The sequence below is a fragment of the Protopterus annectens genome, chromosome 6.part0 (genome assembly GCF_019279795.1).
Source record: "Protopterus annectens isolate FY-2018-M chromosome 6.part0, PAN1.0, whole genome shotgun sequence".
Lineage (NCBI taxonomy): Eukaryota > Metazoa > Chordata > Ceratodontiformes > Protopteridae > Protopterus > Protopterus annectens.
Genome location: NC_056737.1, coordinates 434,238,072 through 434,261,677, shown reverse-complemented (window position 1 = coordinate 434,261,677; position 23,606 = coordinate 434,238,072). Strand labels below are relative to the sequence as shown.

Below are 23,606 nucleotides of genomic sequence, written 5' to 3'. Positions count from 1 at the left end.
CAGCCATAAACAAACTATACAATAGAGGGAGGAAGCTACTACATGATAGAGCAAAATCCCAAAAAGGGAAGGCATCTCTGATCAGTATTAGCAAAAAACTACGGGCACTCATAAAATCGTCTAAGGCCAGCTTCAAGAGAAAAATTGCACAGGACACTAAGGATAATCACAAGGCTTACTTTAGTTATGTTAGGAACCTGGGTGGGAATTCCCAGACATGCTCAGAATTGGTCCAAAATGACAAAAAATACACCAAACCCACAGACATTGCCAACATCCTAGCTGACAGGTTCAGTGCAAACCCCCCCCTCCCCACCAAAAGGGCAAACATCTATCCCAGCAGAGTTCTGCCCCCCTGACATCTCAGATGCTCAGGTAAGAGCCGCCCTCTCCAAAGCAAAAAACACAGCATCAATGGGACCAGACGGTGTCCTGGGCTGCGTCCTACATGAATTCCAAGAAGAGCTAAACCCAAACATAAAACTACTGTTCAATCTCGGCCTTACTACAGGATATGTACCCAAAGAGTGGCGTACAGCAACAGTGGTCCCTCTCCACAAAGATGGTGCCTCAACGGATCCTGGAAACTATCGTCCCATAAGCCTGACTAGCTTGGTCTGCAAAGCTATGGAAAGGATCATCATGGATCTCATAAATAAAGATATTGGGGACCTACAGACACTGGATCCTACCCAGTTCGGCTTTGTTAAGGGCAGATCCTGCCTCTTAAACCTGGTCGATTTCTTTGAAACAGTCACCAAGGCCATTGACGAGGGGAAGGTGGTCCACACAGCCCACCTGGACTTCGCAAAAGCCTTCGATATAATACCCCACTCGGGCATTATAAGCTCACTAGCTTAAATATAAACCCCTATGTCACTAGATGGGTTGCAAACTGGCTCAAGGACAGAACCCACATGGTTAGAATTGCTGGAGCCATGTCAGACACCAAACCAGTTACAAGCGGCATCCCACAAGGCTCAGTCCTGGGACCTCTCTTGTTCGGTATATATTTCTCGGAGGTACAGGCCAACACGGAAGGACTGTGGCTGACCAAGTTCGCAGATGACTGCAAACTGGACGCCATAATCGTCTCTCCAGCCGGCACAAGCATCCTCCAAAAGGGCCTCATAGAAACAGACAACTGGTGCCAGAGCCGTGGCCTCAAGCTAAACGCCAAAAAGTGTATAGTCATCCCCTTTGGCAAAAACAAAGTGCCCACAAATTACCACATAGGTGATAATCCATTAAGTACAGAAGAAGTAATTAGGGACCTGGGGACCCAAGCTGATAGCAATCTCTCATTTGACAACCACGTGGCCAAAGTGGTTAGAAAAACATTTTATATAGCCCACCTAATCATGAAGGGATTCACATCTAGATCAGGGGAGGTCATCGTGCCTCTTTACTCATCCCTTATCAGGCCCATAATTGAGTACAATTCCCCTTTTGGGATATACCTTACCAGACACCTGCAGCAACTGGAAGGACCCCAAAAGTACCTCACCAAGAGGATCAAAGGGCTCAAACAGATGCCATATGCTGCACCATTAAAGAAACTCCAGCTCTACTCAGTGGCATACCGCCTGCTCAGAGGCGATCTGTGCCTGACGTATAAAGCCATGTCCAACCCGGAATTAATGGACATGCTGCACCTCAGAAAATCCAAATCCCATCGAGCTACTCAGAGACTTGAACCTCAGCACTGAAATAAATAGGACATGCTGGAAGGACAGATTCATAACCCAGAGGCTCCCTTCACTCTGGAATAAAATCCCAGTCCAGATTAGGCAGAGTCCCTCATTGACTTTCCTCAAGAGGAATCTTGATGAGTGGATGGGAGATCGTAGGTTTACCCCGGTATCACTTCTGTGTCACTGTTAGACAGAGGCACAGTATACTAACCTCGAAAAAGGGCATAGCAAAATTAATTTAAAATGGGTGGCGAAAGCCAAACACACTCTGGCTAGGCTTATAAATGCCCTAGGGCAGATAGCCTAGTATGAACCTATGAGTGTAGACACCTGACAGCAATGATAGAAAATAAGTAATCTGAGGAGCTAAGGTGATGCCTATTTTCAAATAAATTTCATTGAAGCATTACTTGGCAGCAGTTGAAGTAACTGCCTGCAACAAAAGAACCTAAAAAAGAAGTGTGTCACTGGAGGAAAGTTGCAGATACTCTCTAGAAAGATTCTACAAATGTAGCAGTAAATCCTATTCAGTAGTCTCTCCTTTGATAGTCGCATCGCCACAGTAGTCAGGAAGTCCTTCTATGTGGCACACCTCATCATAAAAGGGTTCTCCATCCAGGAAAAAAAAGAGGTAATCGTTCCCCTCTACTCGACACTCATTAGACTCATTATAGAGTACAACGCCCCTTTTGGAATGTACCTCACAAGACATCTGCACCAGCTGGAAAAGCCACAGAAGTACCTCACAAAGAGGATTACTGGACTCAAACAAATGCCCTACACTGACAGTCTTAAAAAACTCCAGCTTTACTCCGTAGCATATCGCCTACTCCGAGGTGATCTCTGCCTAACATATAAAGCTGTGTCAAACTCAGAGCTGTTGGACATGCTACACCTAAAGAAATCCCAATCCCTCCGAGCTACACGCTCTAGGGACCTAAACCTTGTCACCACAATAAACAGGACATGCTGGAGGGATAGATTCCTATCCCAGAGACTTCCCATACTCTGGAACAGGCTACCCATCTATGTCAAGCAAAGTTCTTCATTAGCACTCTTCAAGAAAAATCTTGATGAGTGGATGGGAAATAGGAAACACACCCCGGGGATCACTTCCGTGTCTCTGCTCGACAGTGGCACAGGAAAATAACTTTCTTGGGTGGCGTAAGCCAGGGAACCTTGTTGGCTAGGCTTACGTAGACCCTTGGGTTCATAGGTTCATAGGTTGGTACTAGGCTATCAGCCCTAGGGCCTATACAAGCCTAGCCATAACAATTCCCTGGCTATTTCTTCCCACATTATTTACTTTCCTGGACCCCTGTCTAGCAGGGCGACTGACGTGATCCCTGGGGTGAATTTCCTTTTTCCCATCCAATCGTCAAGGTTCCTCTTGAAGAGGTCCAAAGAGGCACTCTGCTTGACATGTATGGGCAATCTATTCCAGAGTCTGGGGAGTCTCTGGGTCAGGAACCTATCCCTCCAACATGTTTTGTTATTGTGATGACAAGGTTTAGATCCCTGAAGCGTGTAGCTCTGATAAGTGTAGCATGTCCAACAGCTCTGAGTTTGACATGGCCTTGTATGTTAAGCAGAGATCGCCTCTGAGTAGACGATATGCACAGAGTATAGCTGGAGTTTTTAAGCGGTCAGCATAGGGCATCTGCTTTAGGCCTGTGATTCTTTTAGTGAGGTATTTCTGAGGCCTTTCCAGTTGTTGCAGATGTCTTGAGAGGTACATACCAAATGGGGCATTGTATTCTATAATGGGTCTAATGAGGGAAGAGTACAGTGGGACAATGACCTCCTTTTTTCTGGATGAAAAGCCCTTCGTGATGAGGTGTGCCAAATAGAAGGATTTCCTGACTGCTGTGGCAATGTGGTTATCGAGGTGAGACCACTGTCCACCCCGTAAGTCTCTTATCACACTTTCTGTGTTTAGTGTACTGCCACCTATATGGTAATTCATGGACACATGTTTTTTCCCAAAGGGGATAACAATACATTTCTTGGCATTGAGCTTGAGCCCATGGCTCTGGCACCAAGCATCTGTTTCTGTAAGGCCCTTTTGTAGAGTATCCACATCATTTGGGGATTCAATAATGGCTCCCAGTTTGCAGTCATCTGCAAACTTTGTTAGCCAGAGTCCCTTAGTGTTGACTTGTACTTCAGAGAAGCAGATGCCAAGCAAGAGCGGCCCCAGGACTGAACCCTGAGGTACTCCACTTGTCACTTGTCTGGAGCTGGATTTGGAGTCGGCTACTTTTACAGTGTGGGTTCTATCAGTAAGCCATTTAGCAACCCATTGGGTGACATAGGGATTAATGCCCAACTTAGTAAGTTTATCTATGACTCCAGAGTGGGGGATGGTGTCAAAGGCCTTGGCAAGGTCTAGATAGGCTGTGTGGACCACCTTACCCTTGTCCATGGCTCTGGAGACTGACTCAAAGAAGTCGATCAGGTTCAGGAGACAAGATCGGCCCTTCACAAACCCAAACTGGGTGGGGTCCAGTGTTTGAAGGTTGCCAATGTCTTTGTTTATAAGTTCCATGATAATACGCTCCATGGCCTTGCAGATAAGGCTCGTCAGACTGATGGGACGGTAGTTTCCGGGATCCAAGGTGGATCCCCCCTTGTGAATTGGGATAACTGTAGCTCTGCGCCACTCAGTGGGCACGAAACCTGAGGTGAGGCTATGATTAAACATGACACTTAGGTGAGGTGCCAGTTCACATTGTAGTTCATGTAGTACACAGCCCGGGATGTCATCTGGTCCCATGGATGCTGTATTCTTGGCTTTAGTAGAGGCCGATAGCTGATAGCCTAGTACCTACCTATGAACCTATGTTCTGCCAATATTCTACATAAATGCAAACAAGACTTGGCACAATTCAGCAAGGCAAGGCAAAATAATCTCAAGCCCTGCTAAGGACTCAGACTACATTATGCGAAAAAGACCAACTAAAAACAAAATCATACCAGCATGTCCAGTTGCCCATACTCATCAAGGCATTTTGTGTTGGAACAAAATAATGTTAGCAATGACCTTTCATATTTGTATAGCACATATAGATAAGTTTTTTTTTATTTCTGATCACAGAGATCCTTTGCAACTTTTCTTGGAGTGTTTGTATTCAGATTGCATATGAACACTGTTCTGTCTTGTATATTTCTTCCTTTTTTTGTTTTACTTTTAGCAGTGGCATGGGTCAAGGGTCGCAGATCAAAGACTACAACATTCAATGTACCCTGTTATCAAATAAATGTGAGTCATTTATTGCCATCTCAGTTTACGAACAATGTTGACAGTGACTCTCTGTTCTAGGATTTTCAACATTTATCTTACCTTTGGCAGATACTTTTCTTTCTGCTTCTCATTGCCGTTTCGTACAAGCTGGTTGACACATAGGTTAGAATGAGCACCATAGCTTAGGCCAATTGCTCCGGAGGCACGGGAGATTTCTTCCACAACAATCACATGATCCAGGTATGACATGCCAGAGCCTCCATACTCAGCTAAGAAAATAAACACACCAAGAGAAAACTCAAGTACATCTCCTGCACTAAAAGTTCTTCCAACACAGCCTGATCCACTAAGACCTACAATAATATACCAAAATTGAAGTTTTAGGTATATATCAGTTGTTCATAATACATATGCACACATAGGTCAGAAAAAAAGTTTTTAAGCTGACTAGCTTTAAATCAAGGGTGCAGCCAGGTATACTCTTTGTACTCTACAGAGTGGATTTTTGGATCACCACTTAGAAAATTGTAGATTTTTCAGGAAATGCTTATTTCTGTGACTGCCTAAATTAATGCCTCAAACAGCAAGTAAACAGCTTGCTTACAGACAGGATTGCTAATCCAGAAAATTATATATTTTGTAGGTATAGAGGGAATAGATGAAAATGCTGCATGCATTTATTAAGAGTTTGGGGGGGGGCAACATCTTGTGAAATTTGACCATTTTTAATGCCAGGATGGTTTGAGGGATGAAACAAGAGACCGTGAGTACAAAATGGAATTCTCTGGCTACACCCTCGTTTTAAATCAAAATTCTCATTTCATATTTGATCATTAAATCTACCCTTAAATCAAAGCAGTTAGTTGTCGGCAAGAAGGATTTTCCTCCTACAGGCATTTTTATGGTGCTAGAATCTGCCATGTCATCAGGGTACACAATTTCTTTTACCTGAAGTATGAATAAGGCCTGGTCATGTTCATTTGTGCATGAATGACTTATATGGCACCTCCTTAGACTATATAAAGATGGACAAAATGCAGCTCTCCAAGTATGTCTCTACAGTTGGAAAGAAACTAGTTTTGAGCAGCATCTTACTATTAGGGAATAATGCAATAATATAAGCAAAAAATTACTGACTTTAATAACAGGCACATTTACTTCTTAAGGGGATCACTGTGTGTCAGCTTAGAGGGGGATGGAAAACAGTCCCACCTGTTTCACTAGGGATGGTCTGCACCTATCTTTTCAGATAGTTTATGTATTGGCTAATAGAGGAACTACTCCCATAGTGTCATGTACAGGCGTCAGTCTCTCAGGCTACCAAACAAGTAAATATAAATTAAAATCTGGCAAATTAAAATGTAGTGCTACACAGAACTAGGAACCTAAATACGAAAATGCCCTGCCTCAGGATATTCCTAACTCTGGAAAATATGGATGTCTGTACTATCACTGAAACCTGATATCGGAGCACTAACAGCACTCAGTCCTGGGATTCTCTGCCTAACCATAACTTTGTTCTGCAAGTGTAGATACCAGCAATGCTGATGATCATATGTCTATCTTTAACTGAAATGCCATCACTCTAGACTAAACAATCATATCAACATCAAACTCTTTCATATCCAAATAGTAAACAAGACCTCATCTGACATACTGGCAAGTAGTGAACCACAGCCATGAAACCTACAAAACATGCAGCATGTCTTAAAGAAGAGTTCTCCCCATCAACCTAAATACCATTTTTCTAAAGGGCTACTACTACTCCGCTATAAACTGGAAAACCTATACCTCTGGGGAAAAAAAAAAAAAAAAAAAAAAAAAACACACATATATATATATATATATATATATATATATATATATATATATATATATATACACACACACATCTGTGTTCAAAATGTATTTGAATTTATCACTTCAAACTCCCTCCTGTTCCACTACAGGTACCAACATACTTGACCTTGTCCACACCCACTGTCATATTCCCGCTAATCATGTCAGATCACCATGCTTTTTCTTTTCACCACACACTCCCAGTACAGTTCAATGAGCTGCCCAGCTGTCTTTAGAGTTGCACCCAAGGCCAGTTTTCTCAAGCTTGATGATTTGAGGCAGTTTAACAGTCCACACTCCTCAATGATCTTACAGCAAATACCACTGCATACACCCAAACTTCATACATCTATTTCAGCTAATGTATAGACTAGAGGCTCATGTTCCTATTCACCAAAAACATGATGCTGGGTTGATAAGCAAACCACTCTTGTGGAACTTGGCTATAAACAAATTGCACAATACAACATAAAAGCTCACTGCTCTAAAAAAGAGAAAAAAAAATCAAAAGTGTAATAATCAGCCTTAAAAGGAATTGGGACAAGAGCAAATTCTGCAGATAAATTGCAAACTAAAATTACTATGTCAGCAAAGGATAACCACAAGACGTCTCTTAAATATGTAAAGAACCTCAGAGATAATATCCAGCACAGCATCAAGGTTATCTCCAAAAACATTAGTTAACATCCTTGCAGGTAAATTCAGTTCCAACTTCACTCTTTCACCTCCAAACTTCTTAGTACAAAGTAAACAGTCAACCCCCCTCCCAGTTATCACCGCTCAATAGAAACAATGTGCTCTCCAAGACTGAAAGCCCTGTGGGTTCAAATAACATACCAGTCTGTTTCCTGGTGAGTATAAAGCACCTCCTATCAACACTTTTCAACCACAGCCTCTACTATGGATACATAATGGAAGCCTGGAGAGCAACTGTAGTAGTTTTCCTCCACATGGCAGACCTCACTATCGACCCTAGCAACTATAAATATATCAGCTTCACTAACATCCTTTGCAAGATGTATAATATATTAACATAGGTCTGACTAACAGGGAATTGGGGAACACACACTCAATGGACCCTAACCAATTTGCTTTGTAAAAGGTAGGTTAGGTCTATTAAACCTAAATTACTTCTTTAAAAAAAAGAGTCACAGAAGCACTAATTGGTAACTCCCTGCATACAGCTTACCTCAATTCAACTGAGGCTTTAGGCACTACATCCTACTCAGGCATCACTGACAAATTGGTCAAATTTAATAGAAATCTTATGTAAGCAAAATGGATTGCCAACTGCCTTTCAGACAGACACCACCCCCCAAGAGACTTTCACCATGTGTGGATGTTAAGAGAAAAAGTTTTAAAACATACTATTATTTGTCTCTTTCTCCCATCTAGCAAGATGAATATGCTATTTGCTGAAGTGTTGGTAAGAAAAGGTCATTGAACCATGTTTATGAAAGATGGGCTTTATCTATGATAGATGTAGTTTGCTTATGAACTTGAATAACACCTGTTTTCTATACGTCTGAATAAGAGTTAATTTACTGAGGCAGGCTCTGGAAAATTCCAGCTACTACTGTGGTTTTGAGGTAAACGTTCTACACTAACTGTGGTTTTGAGGTAAACATTCTACACTAGCTGTGGTTTTGAGGTAAAACATTCTTTTCTGAGGTAAATTGTGATCCTAGATGTTTTTCATAGCCAACTGTCAACTGCTAGAAATGTAACAAAAGCTATTTTGGCTAGTAACAGGAAAGTATAAAAGTTGATGTCAGTAACCAAGCTGATCAGATTGAGATCATCTTGGCCAACATGCTGCTGTAATCTGGTTAGCTGCAAATAAAGTTTTTCATCACCTGAGGCAGATGTGACTCGCTTGAATTTTTTCTTCTGACATTTTGGTCCTTTGGACCGGAAACCTCTACGAAGATATGGATCAGACCGACAGAGAGACCGAAAAACCTGCGCAGGTGAGGGTTTCTCATCTTAAGATTCCCTCAACGGAAAGCCCTCCGACTGATTTGTCGTTGGAAACAGGCCGGCCCTGAGGGACGGTTTCCGAATCAAAAGGGGAAACGGAGTCTCATCTGGTTCAGGTAGGATGAAAAATACCTTTTTTTCTTTTAATTTAATTTAACCTTGCCGACAGGGGGTTTATTTTTAGTTAAGGGTGGGTAGGAATAATTGTTAAGATTATTTTGTTAGGATTACCTGTTATTTTGTTAGGATCCCTGTTAAGATAGCCCCATTTTGTAATAAGCCCTGTAAAAATAATTTTGATGCAGTCCTAAAATATACAGTCCTAAAATAAGAAATCTAGGAAAACATGGGTTCAAGTTGCTGCAAGTGTGAGAGTGATGCCTGTTTAAATGTTGATGCTAAGTATATGAAAAGTTTAAACAAAAATAATGTTAAATTTTTGAGAAAGTGGAAGTTGAAATATTATTTTGATGGTACACTGAATAAGAATGCCTGTGCAAAATTGGTTAGAGATTTGAAAAGAGATGCAGGAACTAGAACTAAAAAGCAATGACAATTGGGATTTCCCCAAGCACAAAAATGGTTAGAAGAAGCAAATAAACGAGCTATAAATGAAAAACAGTCAGGAAAAAGAGAAAATAAATCAAAAGAGATCACTGGTGCCAAGTGGGAAAGTAGCTTTATTTTTAGATAAGGAGGATGAGCACACAAGTTTGTGCAGTACAAAGGCAAGCAACCGCCCCACCGTATGGTGAAATTGCTGCTGCCATACCGGGGGAACCTCCTCAATATCAGTCTGTTTATGTGGGATCTGTACAGCAGGGTGGGTTATTAGCTGCTCAAGGAAATGTTGTGACCCCTCCAATTTACCCACAAATTCCTGTAGTACCTAAAGTTGCTTTGCAACAGATAGACCAACCTATGCAGTTAAGGTCAGGACCAGCAGGGCAAGGACGTTGGGCTATTAAACTTCCTGACCATTCAGAAGCTCTTCCCTTAATACAAGTTGCAAACCCACAAGCAGGAGATGTTGGACAAGAACCAACTATTTTAGTTTATCATCCCTGGGCTAGAGAGGATATAAAACGAACTACGGATGGTATTCCTCATCCCAAGGTTAATTTTCAAAAGTTTTCTGAGGACATAGTTGGTATGCGTTTAAGTTATCATCTAAATGGTTTAGAAGTAGAACAAGTAGTGCGACAAATCTTAGGTCCAGATTGGCACTTAGTTTGTGGTACTTGGACATGTAAGGCAGATGACGGCACTACATTAAAGCATAATTCTGGGGTGTTAAGACACATGAGTCACTGATCTGTTAAAGAGAATTTCTGATAAGTGGCGTCCAAGAGCAGATTGGGCAGTAATAAATCAGTGCATCCAAAATGATGATGAATCTGTAGATCACTATATTGTAAGATTGACAGAAGTGTTCAATAACCATTGTGGAATGATGATTCCACAGGATCAGACTAATGATAGTCCGTATGAACAGCAATTGAAAAATGCTTTTATTAAAGGTTGTAAGGCTCCGATAAGTAGTTTTATTACTAAGCACATGGTAGATCACAGAACATGTAGACTGCAACCTTTGTTTGAATATGCACGACATGCTGAGCGACATTTTAATCTAAAAAAGAAAGTACAAGTGTTGGCAGTAGGGGATGATGGTGGGATATTCTTAGTACAGGACCAAAGGGGGCAAAGGCGCCGTGGTGGCGTAAAAAAACGTGGGGGCCCGCAATGGGACACGTTAAATGAACCGGGTGGACATTCAGCCTATAGGGAAAGGTTAAAACGTGGAAAATGTTTTAAATGCGGTAGACGTGGGCACTTCGCTGCCGACTGTGAAGAGTGGCAACATCCCCCACAGCTTACAAACAAGGGCTCCGCATGACTATATGATAGTAAAGAAAGGCGCCATCTTCATTATGGGGATAATGAAGAGGCAGACACTCTCTACAATGAATGTCAGAAACACTCTAATGGAAGGGTGGGATTGTGACTGTGAAGTCATAAACCTGGCAAATTTGGGTATTGCTATGCATGTAGATCAGAAACCCATGACAGAGTTTTTGGTTGAGGGACAAAAAGTGGAATTTTTATGTGATTCAGGTGCATCGCGTACACTTTTGGGTCCAGCAGTTTTGCCTCCGAACTGTGAAACAGATGAGTTTGTCCTTGTAAAAGCAGCAAACGGGAAAATCTATAAGGAACCACTGTCTCATCCTCTATTGTTCACAGATCCGCAAACAAACCAAACTGTTAGGTGTAGGGTAATTATATCAAAAGTTTGTCCAGTTAATTTGCTAGGAAGAGATTTGATGCATATGTTTGGAATAGAGGCAATTCCCACACCTAAGAGTATTGAGGCAAAAAGGTTAGCGGATGGCTTAGTAGTACAGGAAGTACAAGACTTGTTTTTACTGGTATAGCCTAGACTTGATTTCAGATGGCCCGGGGAGGGTTGATACAGAGTTGATCAATCTAGCTCTAAGTAAATTTAGGAGCGGGTCACCACAGGTTGCGGCGCACTTACATTGTACAATGTTCTATAAGGCCCCTGGTCCAGATAAAGAATTTGAAAAATAATTCTTTAAGCACAGGTGTGCAAGGATAATTTTGAATTATATGTTTTGGGATATGCAAGGTAATACAGTAGTAACCTGTACTTTGACTAAGGAAATGAGTTCTTTATATCGGTCAAGTTATAGCCCACATATCTCAGTTACTAAAGAAGTGGGGACACATTGGGTAGATTTGGCAAAAAAGGTAACGATTTGGAACACAATGTCTGAAAGTCAGTTGAAAGATCAACAGACCCAGGTACAAAGATTAAATTGGGTGACTTGGGCACAACCAAGTGTGCACCTCAGGGATGACAAAACAGAAATGGCATGACAAATCCTCCTAACTCAAGAGGAAGACAGTGCATTAAGTGCCTTGCCTGTAGATTTATGGTCAAAAGGTAAAGGAGATGTAGGATTAATGAAAACAGCAGGTGAAGTTTGTATAACTGCAAAGTCAGGTTTTAGACCTCGTAAGCACCAATATCCACTAAGTAAGCAAGCGGAGGAAGGAATTAAACCAGTTACTGAACAGCTAAAACAGGTAGGAATTCTTGTTGAATGCCCAGATTCACCCTGCAATACTCCATTGTTTCCTGTAAAGAAACCGGATGGGTCATGGAGGTTGGTTCAGGATTTACAAGCAGTAAATTCAGCTGTGATCCCAAGAGCACCGGTAGTCCCTGACCCCTATACATTACTTAATGATTTATTTTTTTATTTTTTTTTTTTTATTTTTTGTTGACGGAATGTCGTCCGAGTTTCCACAGATCCTGTTTTCAGCGGAGGGAGGGCAATGCTGCAGCAAAACATGTCTACCTCAGCACAGATATTTTTCTGTCATAGATATAAGCAATGCCTTTTTCTCCATACCACTACACAAGGAGAGTAGATTTTGGTTTGCATTCACTTTCCAAGGTAAAAGATACACATACACCAGATTGCCACAGGGTTATTGTGAGAGTCCGACAATATTCGCACAAGAAATGGCTGCGAATTTAGCTCAGTTTGTTCCCCCAGAGGGAAGCCAGGTTCTGTTGTATGTAGATGATATTTTATTGGCCTCACCCACACAGGAAAGTTGTAAAAAGGATACCCTAGCCCTTCTTAGTTTTTTAGCTGAGCAAGGACATAAAGTAAATAAAGAGAAGTTACAATTGTGGAAAGCACAAGTAAAGTACTTGGGTTATTTAATCTCGCAGGAAGGTAGACAATTGGAAAATAAAAGAAAACAAGCAATTCTTGAAGCACCTATGCCTACGACTAAGTGGGAGATGATGTCATTTTTAGGTGTGACTAATTTTTGTAGAAGTTGGATTCCTAATTATGCTGAAGAAGTAGGGCCATTGACCGCACTGATCTATGACACTCCCATGGCAGCTAAAAGTAATATACAGTGGACAGATAAGGCAATACAAGCATTTAATAGAATTAAGCAATTGATAGCAGGATCCTCTGTTTTGGGTTTTCCGAACTATTCTAAGCAGTTTGTACAAATGGTTGATTGTAAGGGAGGATATATGACTTCGGTTCTGGTACAAGTACATGGGGATAAACAGAGACCGATAGCATTTTATTCCTCCAGATTAGATCCTGTTGCAAGGGCAATGCCGCATTGTGTTCAAGCTGTAGTGGCAGCCGCCACGGCAGTGCAAGCCTCAGCATCATTAATTTTGTTTCACCCATTAAAATTGCGAGTTCCACATTCAGTAGCTACTATACTTTTGCAAGATAAGATAACCTTTTTATCTCCTAGTCGACATTTGTCGTGTATGACGGTGCTGCTGACACAGCCACATATGACCATAGAAAGATGTACTACTCTTAACCCGGTGACACTGTTGCCGACTCCAGAAGAAGGTACTCCACACGTTTGTTTAGAGAGCATTCATGACAAAGTACTTCCCCGACCAGATTTAACGGATATTCCGTTGGTAGATTCTGATCTCGTTTTGTTTGTAGATGGATCAGCAAAGAAGGACACTGTAGGAAAAACACTAGTAGGGTATGCTGTCACCACAGAAACTGAAGTTTTAGAAGCAAAAGGATTGTCAAACATTTATTCTGCACAAGCAGCTGAGTTAGTGGCTTTGACTCGAGCTTGTACCTTAGGGGAGGGTAAAAAAGTGACAATTTATACAGATAGTATGCTTTCTCTACTGTACATGTTTTCGCTCAACAATGGAAGAATAGGGGAATGGTTACTGCGACAGGCAAACCAATAAATCACAGAGATTTAATTTTACAGTTGTTAGATGCAGTGCAATTACCACTTCAGATAGCGATATGTAAATGTTCCGCACATACTAACAAAAAAGATCCTGTCTCCAGGGGAAATGCCCTTGCTGATATGGCTGCAAAAAAGGCAGCTCAAGAAAATGATTTGCTTTTACATGACAATGATTTAGAGCCCAGACACCTCTTAGACTTAGAGACACTAAAAGTAATGCAAACATTGACAACACAGAAAGAAAAATGTCGTTGGGTGAAATATGGTATCACTCAACAGGATGGGTTGTATAGGGCATCAGATGGCAAAATGGTATTACCCTCAAACCTTTTAGGTATGCTGCATTGGTTAGCCATGGACCTGCCCATGTAGGAGTACAGACAATGGTTCAAATAGTGTCTAAGGTGTTTTGGTGTAAAGGATTTTCAACTTATGCAAAGCAATTCTGTTTATCTTGTTTATTATGTGCAAAGTATCATGCTCAGGGGGGAGTTAAAAAATCTCAGCAGGCATTCCCTACCCCTCCATATCCACTCCACACACTCTGTATGGACTTTATTGAGTTGACACCTTCAGAGGGAAAAAGGTTCTGTCTAGTTATAACTGATGCTTTTTCTAAGTGGGTAGAAGCTTTTCCAGTAAAGCATCCTGATGCACACACAGTAGCTAAGCTTTTGACAACAGAAATAATTCCCCGATTCGGTTTACCAAGACGCATTTACAGTGATAATGGGTCTCATTTTGTAAACCAGATTGTGCAGAAGTTGGGTCAAGTGTTTCAAATTGATCTCAAGTACCATTGTGCTTACCATCCGCAGTCAGCTGGACTGGTGGAACGACACAATGGTGTCCTGAAGAATAAGCTCCGCAAACTGATGGCAGAAACGCATAGATCCTGGACTGCGTGCCTTCCATTGGCACTCCTGTACATGCGAATCTCACCCTCCTACAAAGGACTTACACCATTTGAACTTTTGTTTGGGAGACCATATTACGTCCCGCAGTGGCAAGGATTGTTGCCAGTGGAACGTGAGGGGGGTGAGGATCTGGCGGATTATATGAAGAAGCTGCTAAATGTCAAGTCTCTTGTAACCAATGACTCCTTTGCAGATTCCAGAGGTGAAGCCTTGTTAAGCATGGCACCCGGGGACTGGGTGTGGATCCAACTGTGAAGAGAAAGAACTGGTCATCCCCCAGGTGGGAAGGCCCATATCAAGTACTTATCTCGACACCTACGGCTGTAAAGATCGCAGAGAGGACTTTGTGGATTCATATCACCCACTGTAAAAAACTTAAGACTTTTCCTTCTACCACTGATGTTGGTCAGACTCCATCGGACCCCTGAATGCAAAGTCTGACTACAAAGGAAGGATGGCCATGTTCAACTGGTACTTGAACTGTTGCGTGATGATGATGATTTTGGTGGCGAAAGTAAATATGTCCATACGAGAAGGAATAGTTGTGAGAGAAAAAGGAATGGTGGTGCTGCAGGCGCAAATAGGTGTTACTACTATGTTCAAGGTAAAACTTTGTGAAGGAATTTTGGACTGTGCTAAATGGAACAGTAATGATTTCCTTACTCTTGCAAAATACTTGTGCAATAGAAACTGTGCATCCCGGTCAAATGTTTGGTGGTCAACAAATGTGAACGGATGGGAAACAAGTGGTGCAGTGATACCGGAGAAAGATAAAAGCAGGCAACAAAGAATAAAAATTGCGCATTTCCAAGGTACTGAAGTGATTACTATAACCATCGTGTCACCACAAGAAAGTGATTCAGGAGTTTATGGAATCGGAGTATCTCTTCCAGTTGGAACTGATCCTTTGGGGACCCTCCAACTTAAAGTGCAAAGCCTTAAAAATGCTACAAGTAAAGCAAATTTTGCCTTCACAGAGGAAGAACAGTTGTTACTCGAGATAGGATTCATACACCATAATGAATGGTTATCTTGGGTTAGATATAGTACCCGAGAGGCACATCGTGAGAACTGTGTTTCTTGTGCTGAAGGTAAACAGCAACTAGCGACAGTCCCATTGATGCAAGCTGAAGGTAATCTGACGTGTCTGTTAAAGTTATTCTTCAACAAAACAGAGTTAAATGCAAAGATGAAATCCAGCGTTTTCCAGTCATAAGCAAAGTTGAGAAACCGCCTACAGCGATTTCTTATCCAGGTTCGTATATGTGCATTTCCAGAGATGGCACAGGAAAGAATTATGGCAATATGGGACAGAATTACTACAATGTTACTGTGAATGGCAATGGGAATCCATTTCTGGAGAACCAAACTCATAGTTTGGCAGACATATGGTGGTTATGTGGAGACAACAAACTCAGATCAAGGCTTACGATTCCCTGGAAGGGAACTTGTGCACTTGCAAAATTAATTCTGCCATTCTACATTTTCCCAGTTCCAGCAAGCAATTTCGTAAGAGAACCTGAAATAAAGCAGAAGTGGTTGAATAAGAGAAAAAGAGAGGCACCGAAGCAATCCTTCGATAGCAGTGTCTACATCGATAGCATTGGCGTACCAAGAGGCATGCCTGATGAATACAAAGCAATAAACCAAATAGCGGCTGGTTTTGCATCCATCTTTGTCTGGATTCAACCCAATAAGAATATGGACTGGATCAACTACATTTTCTATAACCAGCAGCGTTTTGTGAACTATACCAAAGATGCATTGAAAGGTATTACTGAACAACTGGAGGCCACTTCGCAGGTGGCATGGCAGAATCGAATTGCGTTGGATATGCTCCTGGCCAAAGAAGGAGGAGTTTGCAGGATGTTTGGGACTTTCTGTTGTACATATATTCCGAATAACACTGCCCCTGATGGGAGCATCACTCAAGCTTTGAAAGGTTTGGAGATGTTATCCGAAGAATTGGCAGAGAACTCTGGGGTAAATAATCCCTTTACAGACTTTCTACGAACGTGGTTTGGAAAATGGAGTCATCTCATCAGCAGTCTCCTGGTGTCCGTCGGAGTCGCTGTGGCTATCGTGGTGGTATGTGGTTGCTGTTGCATACCCTGTATCAGAGGTCTTCTACAAAGACTGGTTGATACTGCTGTTACGAAAACGATGTACCAGCAGTTGCAACAGACTGGTGAAAGTGAATACATTGAAATGTGACTTTTGCAATTGTTCTGAAGTTTAAAAGTTTGTCTTGCAAATGAAGTAATGTATGCAAAGAAAAGCTTAAGTTTTTACCATATATTGCTGAAATAAAAAGACAAATAAAAGTGTTTTGAGGGGGGAAATGTTAAGAGAAAAAGTTTTAAAACATATTATTATTTGTCTCTTTCTCCCATCTAGCAAGATGAATATGCTATTTGCTGAAGTGTTGGTAAGAAAAGGTCATTGAATCATGTTTATTAAAGATGGGCTTTATCTATGATAGATGTAGTTTGCTTATGAACTTGAATAACACCTGTTTTCTATACTTCTGAATAAGAGTTAATTTACTGAGGCAGGCTCTGGAAAATTCCAGCTACCACTGTGGTTTTGAGGTAAACGTTCTACACTAACTGTGGTTTTGAGGTAAACATTCCACACTAGCTGTGGTTTTGAGGTAAAACATTCTTTTCTGAGGTAAATTGTGATCCTAAATGTTTTTCATAGCCAACTGTCAACTGTTAGAAATGTAACAAAAGCTATTTTGGCTAGTAACAGGAAAGTATAAAAGTTGATGTCAGTAACCAAGCTGATCAGATTGAGATCATCTTGGCCAACATGCTGCTGTAATCTGGTTAGCTGCAAATAAAGAAGTTTTTCATCACCTGAGGCAGATGTGACTCGCTTGAATTTTTTCTTCTGACAGTGGAGCTCTTCTATTTGAAATCTCTTTATGCGATATGAAATCTGACATTAAAGGTCTCTGTCTGACCATGTTCATGGAAGATTGCAAGCCTGGAACTATCATCAATTTCCCAAAGACAATTAGATCATCTTGTGGTATTAGGATCACAGTCTAAAGCTGAACACTGCAAAATATGGCACTGTATAATTTTGGGAGTTCTCACACACCTACCACGTCAACAACACCTCTTTAAAACAGACCATGAATACCACAAACTTGCATAAATAATGAACTCTGCTTTGACAACCACATATCCATTGCTGCTGAGAAAGCCTTCTACCTCACCCAACTTATTACTATAGGTATCTCCTTCGCAGTCTAACGAGGTCATAATTCTTCTCTACTCATCCCTCATACTGCCATACAGTATGTACATGTTCAACCACTTAACTCAACTTGAAAAACTCCAGCAGTTCCTCATAAAATCTTGGGTATGAGCTTCAATATCACCCAAAGTATTTAAAAATCCTGTCTATCTTCTCTGTCTCCTACAGACTCCTATACAGTGAGCTATGACTGGCATACAAAGCTGTAACTGTGCCAGTCCTACTTTATGTACTGTACATTCAACACAAATACAATATCAAGGAATCAAAATCTATACAGCAACAAACAGGACTTGTCATGTTGATAGATAACAAAGTATTCACCACCTCTGAAACAAACCAGCTCTATGTAAAGCAAAGCATGTCCCTTGCTATCTTCAAATCTAACCAAGATGAATGGTTGGGAAACCACAAATTTTCCCCAGGCCTAGCCCCACATCCCTTATGAACAGAGAAACTAGCTGGGCATACCAGTGTGACCATAATGGCTAGGCTTCAAAAGACTTAACAGTTTGTTTGCCTAGTTGAAACCTATACATTTATGAACTTATCCTGTCACACTGTACATGTTGTTGCTGTTGTGGTTGTGCTGGATAGTCCCATACAGGGCTCCCATACAGGAGTTCCCTAAGGTTAGGTATGAAATTCAACAAATACTCCACTACAGACTCACTGTGGCAAATGCAGTCACCAGTCACTCATGATGAATTAGGTCTAGGGACCCCCCTTACCAAGTAACCATAAGGCAAATGAAATGGATAAGACAGCGGAATTTTGTTTTTTTAACTTTTTAATGGTTGTTCGGTCAATAAAATACAGACAAGTCAATTTCTTAATAAACAGTCTGAGTAGCATAACAAGCAAACTATTAAAACATTTCAACATCTGCAGCAAAGTTCTCTTTTGGAAAAGAAAAATGCAAGATATAAACATGATTAAAAACTATAGCCTATGTACTGAGTGCGTCTAGACTTCATATATGAATAGTCAAAACTAATAGGCATAACAGATCAGGAAGGAAAACAAATAAAGATGATTGGGAGACGGAATTTAAATACAAAAACTAATGATTGTTCAAACTTAAGTTTACGAATTATTTAATTTAATCCGAGTTGCAGAAAGCTTAGGCCAAACCAACAGTCTTAGAGATTTGTTAAGAGAATCAGATTTAATTAAATCTTTTCTTTGCCATGAACTAATCTCATAGTTGCTAGAAAGACAGATAACATTTGTGGAGCACAGTTCATCTATTTTCTAGTAATGTCTTTTTAGCACTAGCTAAAACAATCCAAAGCAGAGAGTACTAATATCGGTTAACATTTGGTGGAAAACAGTTGTTATATAAAATCATATTCCTGGACAAGTGACAATTATCAGACCAGACAATTTGGCCAAAACAGTGGAATCTTGGAGCACATTTCTGCATGCAAAAAGGAGCTGTGCAGGTAGTTGTTCTGCTACCATTTAAAATGGTCTACACATAAATGGTTTCAGCACAGTGTTGACAGCACAGTTCAATTATTCCACCAAACCATTTGTTTGCGGATGGTAAAGCATAACGTTTAACTGCATTACTCTGCAGTGTTTTACAAACAAGTCAGCAGGACTGTCATAATGTTAGCTCCTTTGTCCTTCAGTATCTTCCATATAAGACCCATCCTGATGAAAATTTCTAATAGAGCATTCACCACTTTTTCTGTCTCAACACAAAATGAAACAACCTCTTCAGGGTACCTTGGTAGCATAGTCTACAACCAATATATACCTTTTACTTGTGGCACTTGGGATACTAAGTGGTTCCACAACACTCAAGGCTATCACTTGGAATGCTTCCTCAATAAAAGGCAAAGGAAACAAAGCAGACTTAGCTTTCTCTCCTGGCTTGCCAACATTTTGTCACTGCTCACAAGTCCTGTACTACCCTCTCAAGTCTTCTACAATCCCTGACCAATAACAATTTTGCTTAAACCTCCCTTTGTACACTCTATGCCAAATGGCCTGAAAAAGGGAATACCATGGGGCTTTAAGAAAGCAGGCCCATGGGGCTACCAAGTGCTGTTAATACTTTCCCCTCCAGACTTTTTTCAAGAGTACATTTTCTGTAAACTAAACCCTTTTTTCAGTATATGGATTTTCCTACTTACAAAAATCAGAAATCTCCTTGGCTGTCTCAAATTATGTAAGGTAGGACACAACTGATGGAATTACCTCGAACTCTTTGTGGACCCCTAACCCCCTTCCAAGGGAAGTCTAATGCCTTTCAATAAATGTGTCTGATTCAGGCTTGTTGCCACCCACCACCACTTCCCCTCCAGTAATCCCTTCCACAGAAGCCCAGTAACTTAACAGCTTTGACTCAAATACAGGCTTGTTGCCATTTTCTACTTCTTTACCTGAACGAGCCACATCACCTGCCTCTACTGTAGATTTGTGGACCAACTGACTACAGCCTGCCCCATATGAATGTCTCCATGCCTGGCTGTATGCAACTGCATGTATTCAAAGCACTGTCAAAGTCATCAACTATTATAACAATCTTTTAGTATCAAACATTGCCATCTACTTTTCTCCTTGCCCACCTCCCTTGCGATACAGGTGAACTCTCAATGACACCTGTAAAGATATCCCTTTAATGGCCCTAACTAAAGTGGCCTGCCCAGATACCTAATGCTTCTCTAACAATTTCAGGCCTAACAACAGTGATGCCTGATGCAGCATCATTCTTGCCAATGGTTTCTTTACCTTCTGACAATCACTAATGTGTGGTGAAAGGTGAACAGTTCTTTTTTGTGCCGATACTGCTTTTCTTTTCTTTTTTGCTCCTGTTCCCTCTCCTACAACCAAACCATTTTTTCTCTTATTTTTTCCAGTTTTCATTTTCCCTTCTGCAGCTTTAGTCTCTTTCTGATTTTGCTTACTTTGACCACAAGCTGTTTGACTCTCTAAGCTGCCTCAATCACCATGTATTCCATGGCTAGCTCTAGAGCCTCTAATTCATACTGTGGATTTTGAAGTAATTTGGGGACAGACTGTTTTTGCTGCATGCTCTGTACTCATAGATTATACCAAGATGTCTCCAAACTCGGATCTTAGTTGCACCTACGGTGGGTGTAAACTTGTCTTTGGGTCAGGTCAACAGTTAAAATTCCTTTTGAGTTGCAATCTTTAGTTATGTGCAACACTAACATTTTTCAAACTTTGCAGAGCTCTTTCTGCCTGTTTCCTAACTACACTGTCCAAACAAAAGACTGCTGCACAAAGTATACTTATATTGTGCATTTACATTATGGCTGCAAGGATACAAACGTTATGGTGGCAAAGCTATTTTGCAAGCTATACAAGTTCAATTCAAAATACATATCCATACCACTGCAAAACAATTATATGTGATGAGCAGGTGTATTAGTGCAAATCCACTGCCATATTTTTTTTTGTGATGATCAGGGTCACATTCTGTCATACCTCTCAAGTGTACCTCATTACGAGGAATGTACCTCATTTGGGGTCTTAAAAAGTTCAGGTTCCTCGAAGTTCCTCAAACTTCCACATTGAAAGAGTCAGTCACACATTCAGTGTTAGGAATTTTTTAAGTGAAATCCATGGTAAATAGAAATTAATCATATTAATTCATTAAAGGATCTTCTTTATAAGTAAAACCAGCATATTTTAACCATCATATGACCTTCCTAGCTGAAATTGTTAATAAGCCATTAGTATGTGTTCCACATTTTGCCCATTTGTTCCACATTATGAAGGCGGGTGTTCCTCATTTTAGAGATGGAAGGTTGAGAGCTGTGCATTCTGTCAATCTGTACCACTGACCACCAAATGATATGCAAACTGCAATTAGCCTTAACATCATATAATAAATGTGCACTGCTGCACTGGATAATAGCCAGCTCGTCATACCAAAATAACCTCTATACTGATCAGTTAAAGACTGAAGTTACAACCACTGGCTCTCTAGGACTTTACCCGCATTGGTCCTGTGTAATGCCTTCCAGTGCTACTTAAACAAAAGTAACTGTTACTTGGTTCAAGATTATTTTGCACACAGCCACACACTTGGTGCTTTCCAGGATAGGTTAATGCCTTCTATCGGTTACTAACACCCCCTTCCTTAACAGTAACAAACTGCTACCACACAGAATAATCCAGCACACCAAGAACACAATAATTCTTTATCCTTACACTAAACCAACCATTAAGTATTTGCATGATAATAGGTTTAAGCAGTTGCGTTTCAAAAGGTATACTCAGCTTTGGCCGGCTAAGAACTTGCTGTATTCAACTGGACGTATAAGAGAATTTAAGTACCTTTATCTGCTCTTTTTTTTTTTCAAAAAATACAGTATTTAAATTGATTTTAACTGTGTGGAAGGAATATTAACTGAACTGGAAGTTTTCACTCTGCTCTTCAGTGTGGAAGGAATATTAACTGAACTGGAAGTTAGTCAGTGTTTGCTGAATTTTGTTATTTGCTAGTAATTACAGGTGTGGGGGTAGTCACATTCTTTGATTTCCTGCCCTTGCCTATTTAAGTGGTACAGTGTGAAATATTTTCTGCTTAAAAACCTCAGCTTTGGCTGGCTAAGAACTTGCTGTATTCAACTCGACGTATAAGAGAATTTAAGCACCTTTATCTGCTCTTTTTTTTTTTTTTCCAAAAAAAAAAAATACAGCATTTAAATTGATTTTAACTGTGTGGAAGGAATATTAACTGAAATGGAAGTTTTCACTCTGCTCTTCAGTTAGTCTCACCCACCCTCCCTGTTTTTGTTTTGGTGTTAATCTTAGTGGCCTTGCAACTGCCCGCCCCTCTTGTAAATTTGTGTTTGGATACTCCTTCTGGGCCCATCTCATTTGCACACTCAACTGAGTGCAGTGAGATCATATTCTGATTTCAGGCACTCCTACTGTGTACAAAAAGAGCATCTGGGAAACAGAAAAAAAAAATTAAGCTTGTTTCCTGCCTTTCCTGTTAAGTGGTGTAGGCTTCTGAGCCCCCAAGCCCTTCTGTGTTGGAGGGAAGCCTTCTAGCTTAGTTTTTTTTTTCTTATAACTAGCCAGTTTTCTAGTTTCAGCACTCAAATCTGTTTCTTTGATCTCAGCACTTGTTCAGAAAAAAAATTCATCTGCTTTTACTGTACTTGTGTTTCTACCTACTTTTTTTTACTTTTGCATCATCTTAAAAGTACTCAATTGTATTTATTACTGCTTGGTGTAACTCATTCTAAGCCTTTTGGTTTAAACACTTGGGCTTCGGACCAGTTGTTTTGCACTGAGAGGGTTTGTGGTCTGCACTGTAGTGGCAGAACAGGTAGCTTACATCCTTCTAGGTTGGGAACTGCTGATTGAGGGCTCAGTGTCTGTTATTCTAAAAGTGTATTAATTCTGGTTTAAGCACTTGTGCTTTCAGGCCAGTTATTTTACATTAAGAGGGTTTGTGGTCTGCACTCTTGTGGGAGGAGAGGCTGGACTCTGCCCTTCGGAGCTGGGAATTTCTGGTTGAAGGCTTATAGTGCATGCATATCTGAACTGCTTCTTACTGAAGTTGGTGCGCCTTGTTTGCTGTGGCATAGACTGGATTCAGGCCTGCTGGATCTAGCTTTGTTTGTGTAACTTGAGCACTAATCCAGGCATTCTCTAAAGTATTCAACTGTATTTATTACTGCTTGGTAGTAACTTGATTAAAGTGTAGCTATCATTCTAAGTCTTTTGGATTAAGCACTTGGGCTTCAGACCAGTTGTTTTACATTAGGAAGGTTTGTGGCATGCACTGTGGTGGCAGGACAGGTAGCTTTCATCCTTCAAAGTTGGGAACTGCTGATTGAGAGCCCAGTGTCTGTTATTCTTAAAGTGTATTAG

At 40.7% G+C, this 23,606-nt stretch overlaps 1 protein-coding gene across 1 annotated transcript in view; it reads right to left on the bottom strand.

Annotated features, from left to right (window-relative positions):
• IVD (isovaleryl-CoA dehydrogenase) overlaps positions 1 to 23,606 on the bottom strand; it is a 1,038,753-nt gene that overhangs the window by 742,820 nt on the left and 272,327 nt on the right. Inside the window, exon 4 of the mRNA XM_044073537.1 lies at positions 5,038 to 5,207. Coding sequence (XP_043929472.1) covers positions 5,038 to 5,207 — 170 coding nt within the window. The remainder of the gene's footprint in view (positions 1 to 5,037; positions 5,208 to 23,606) is intronic.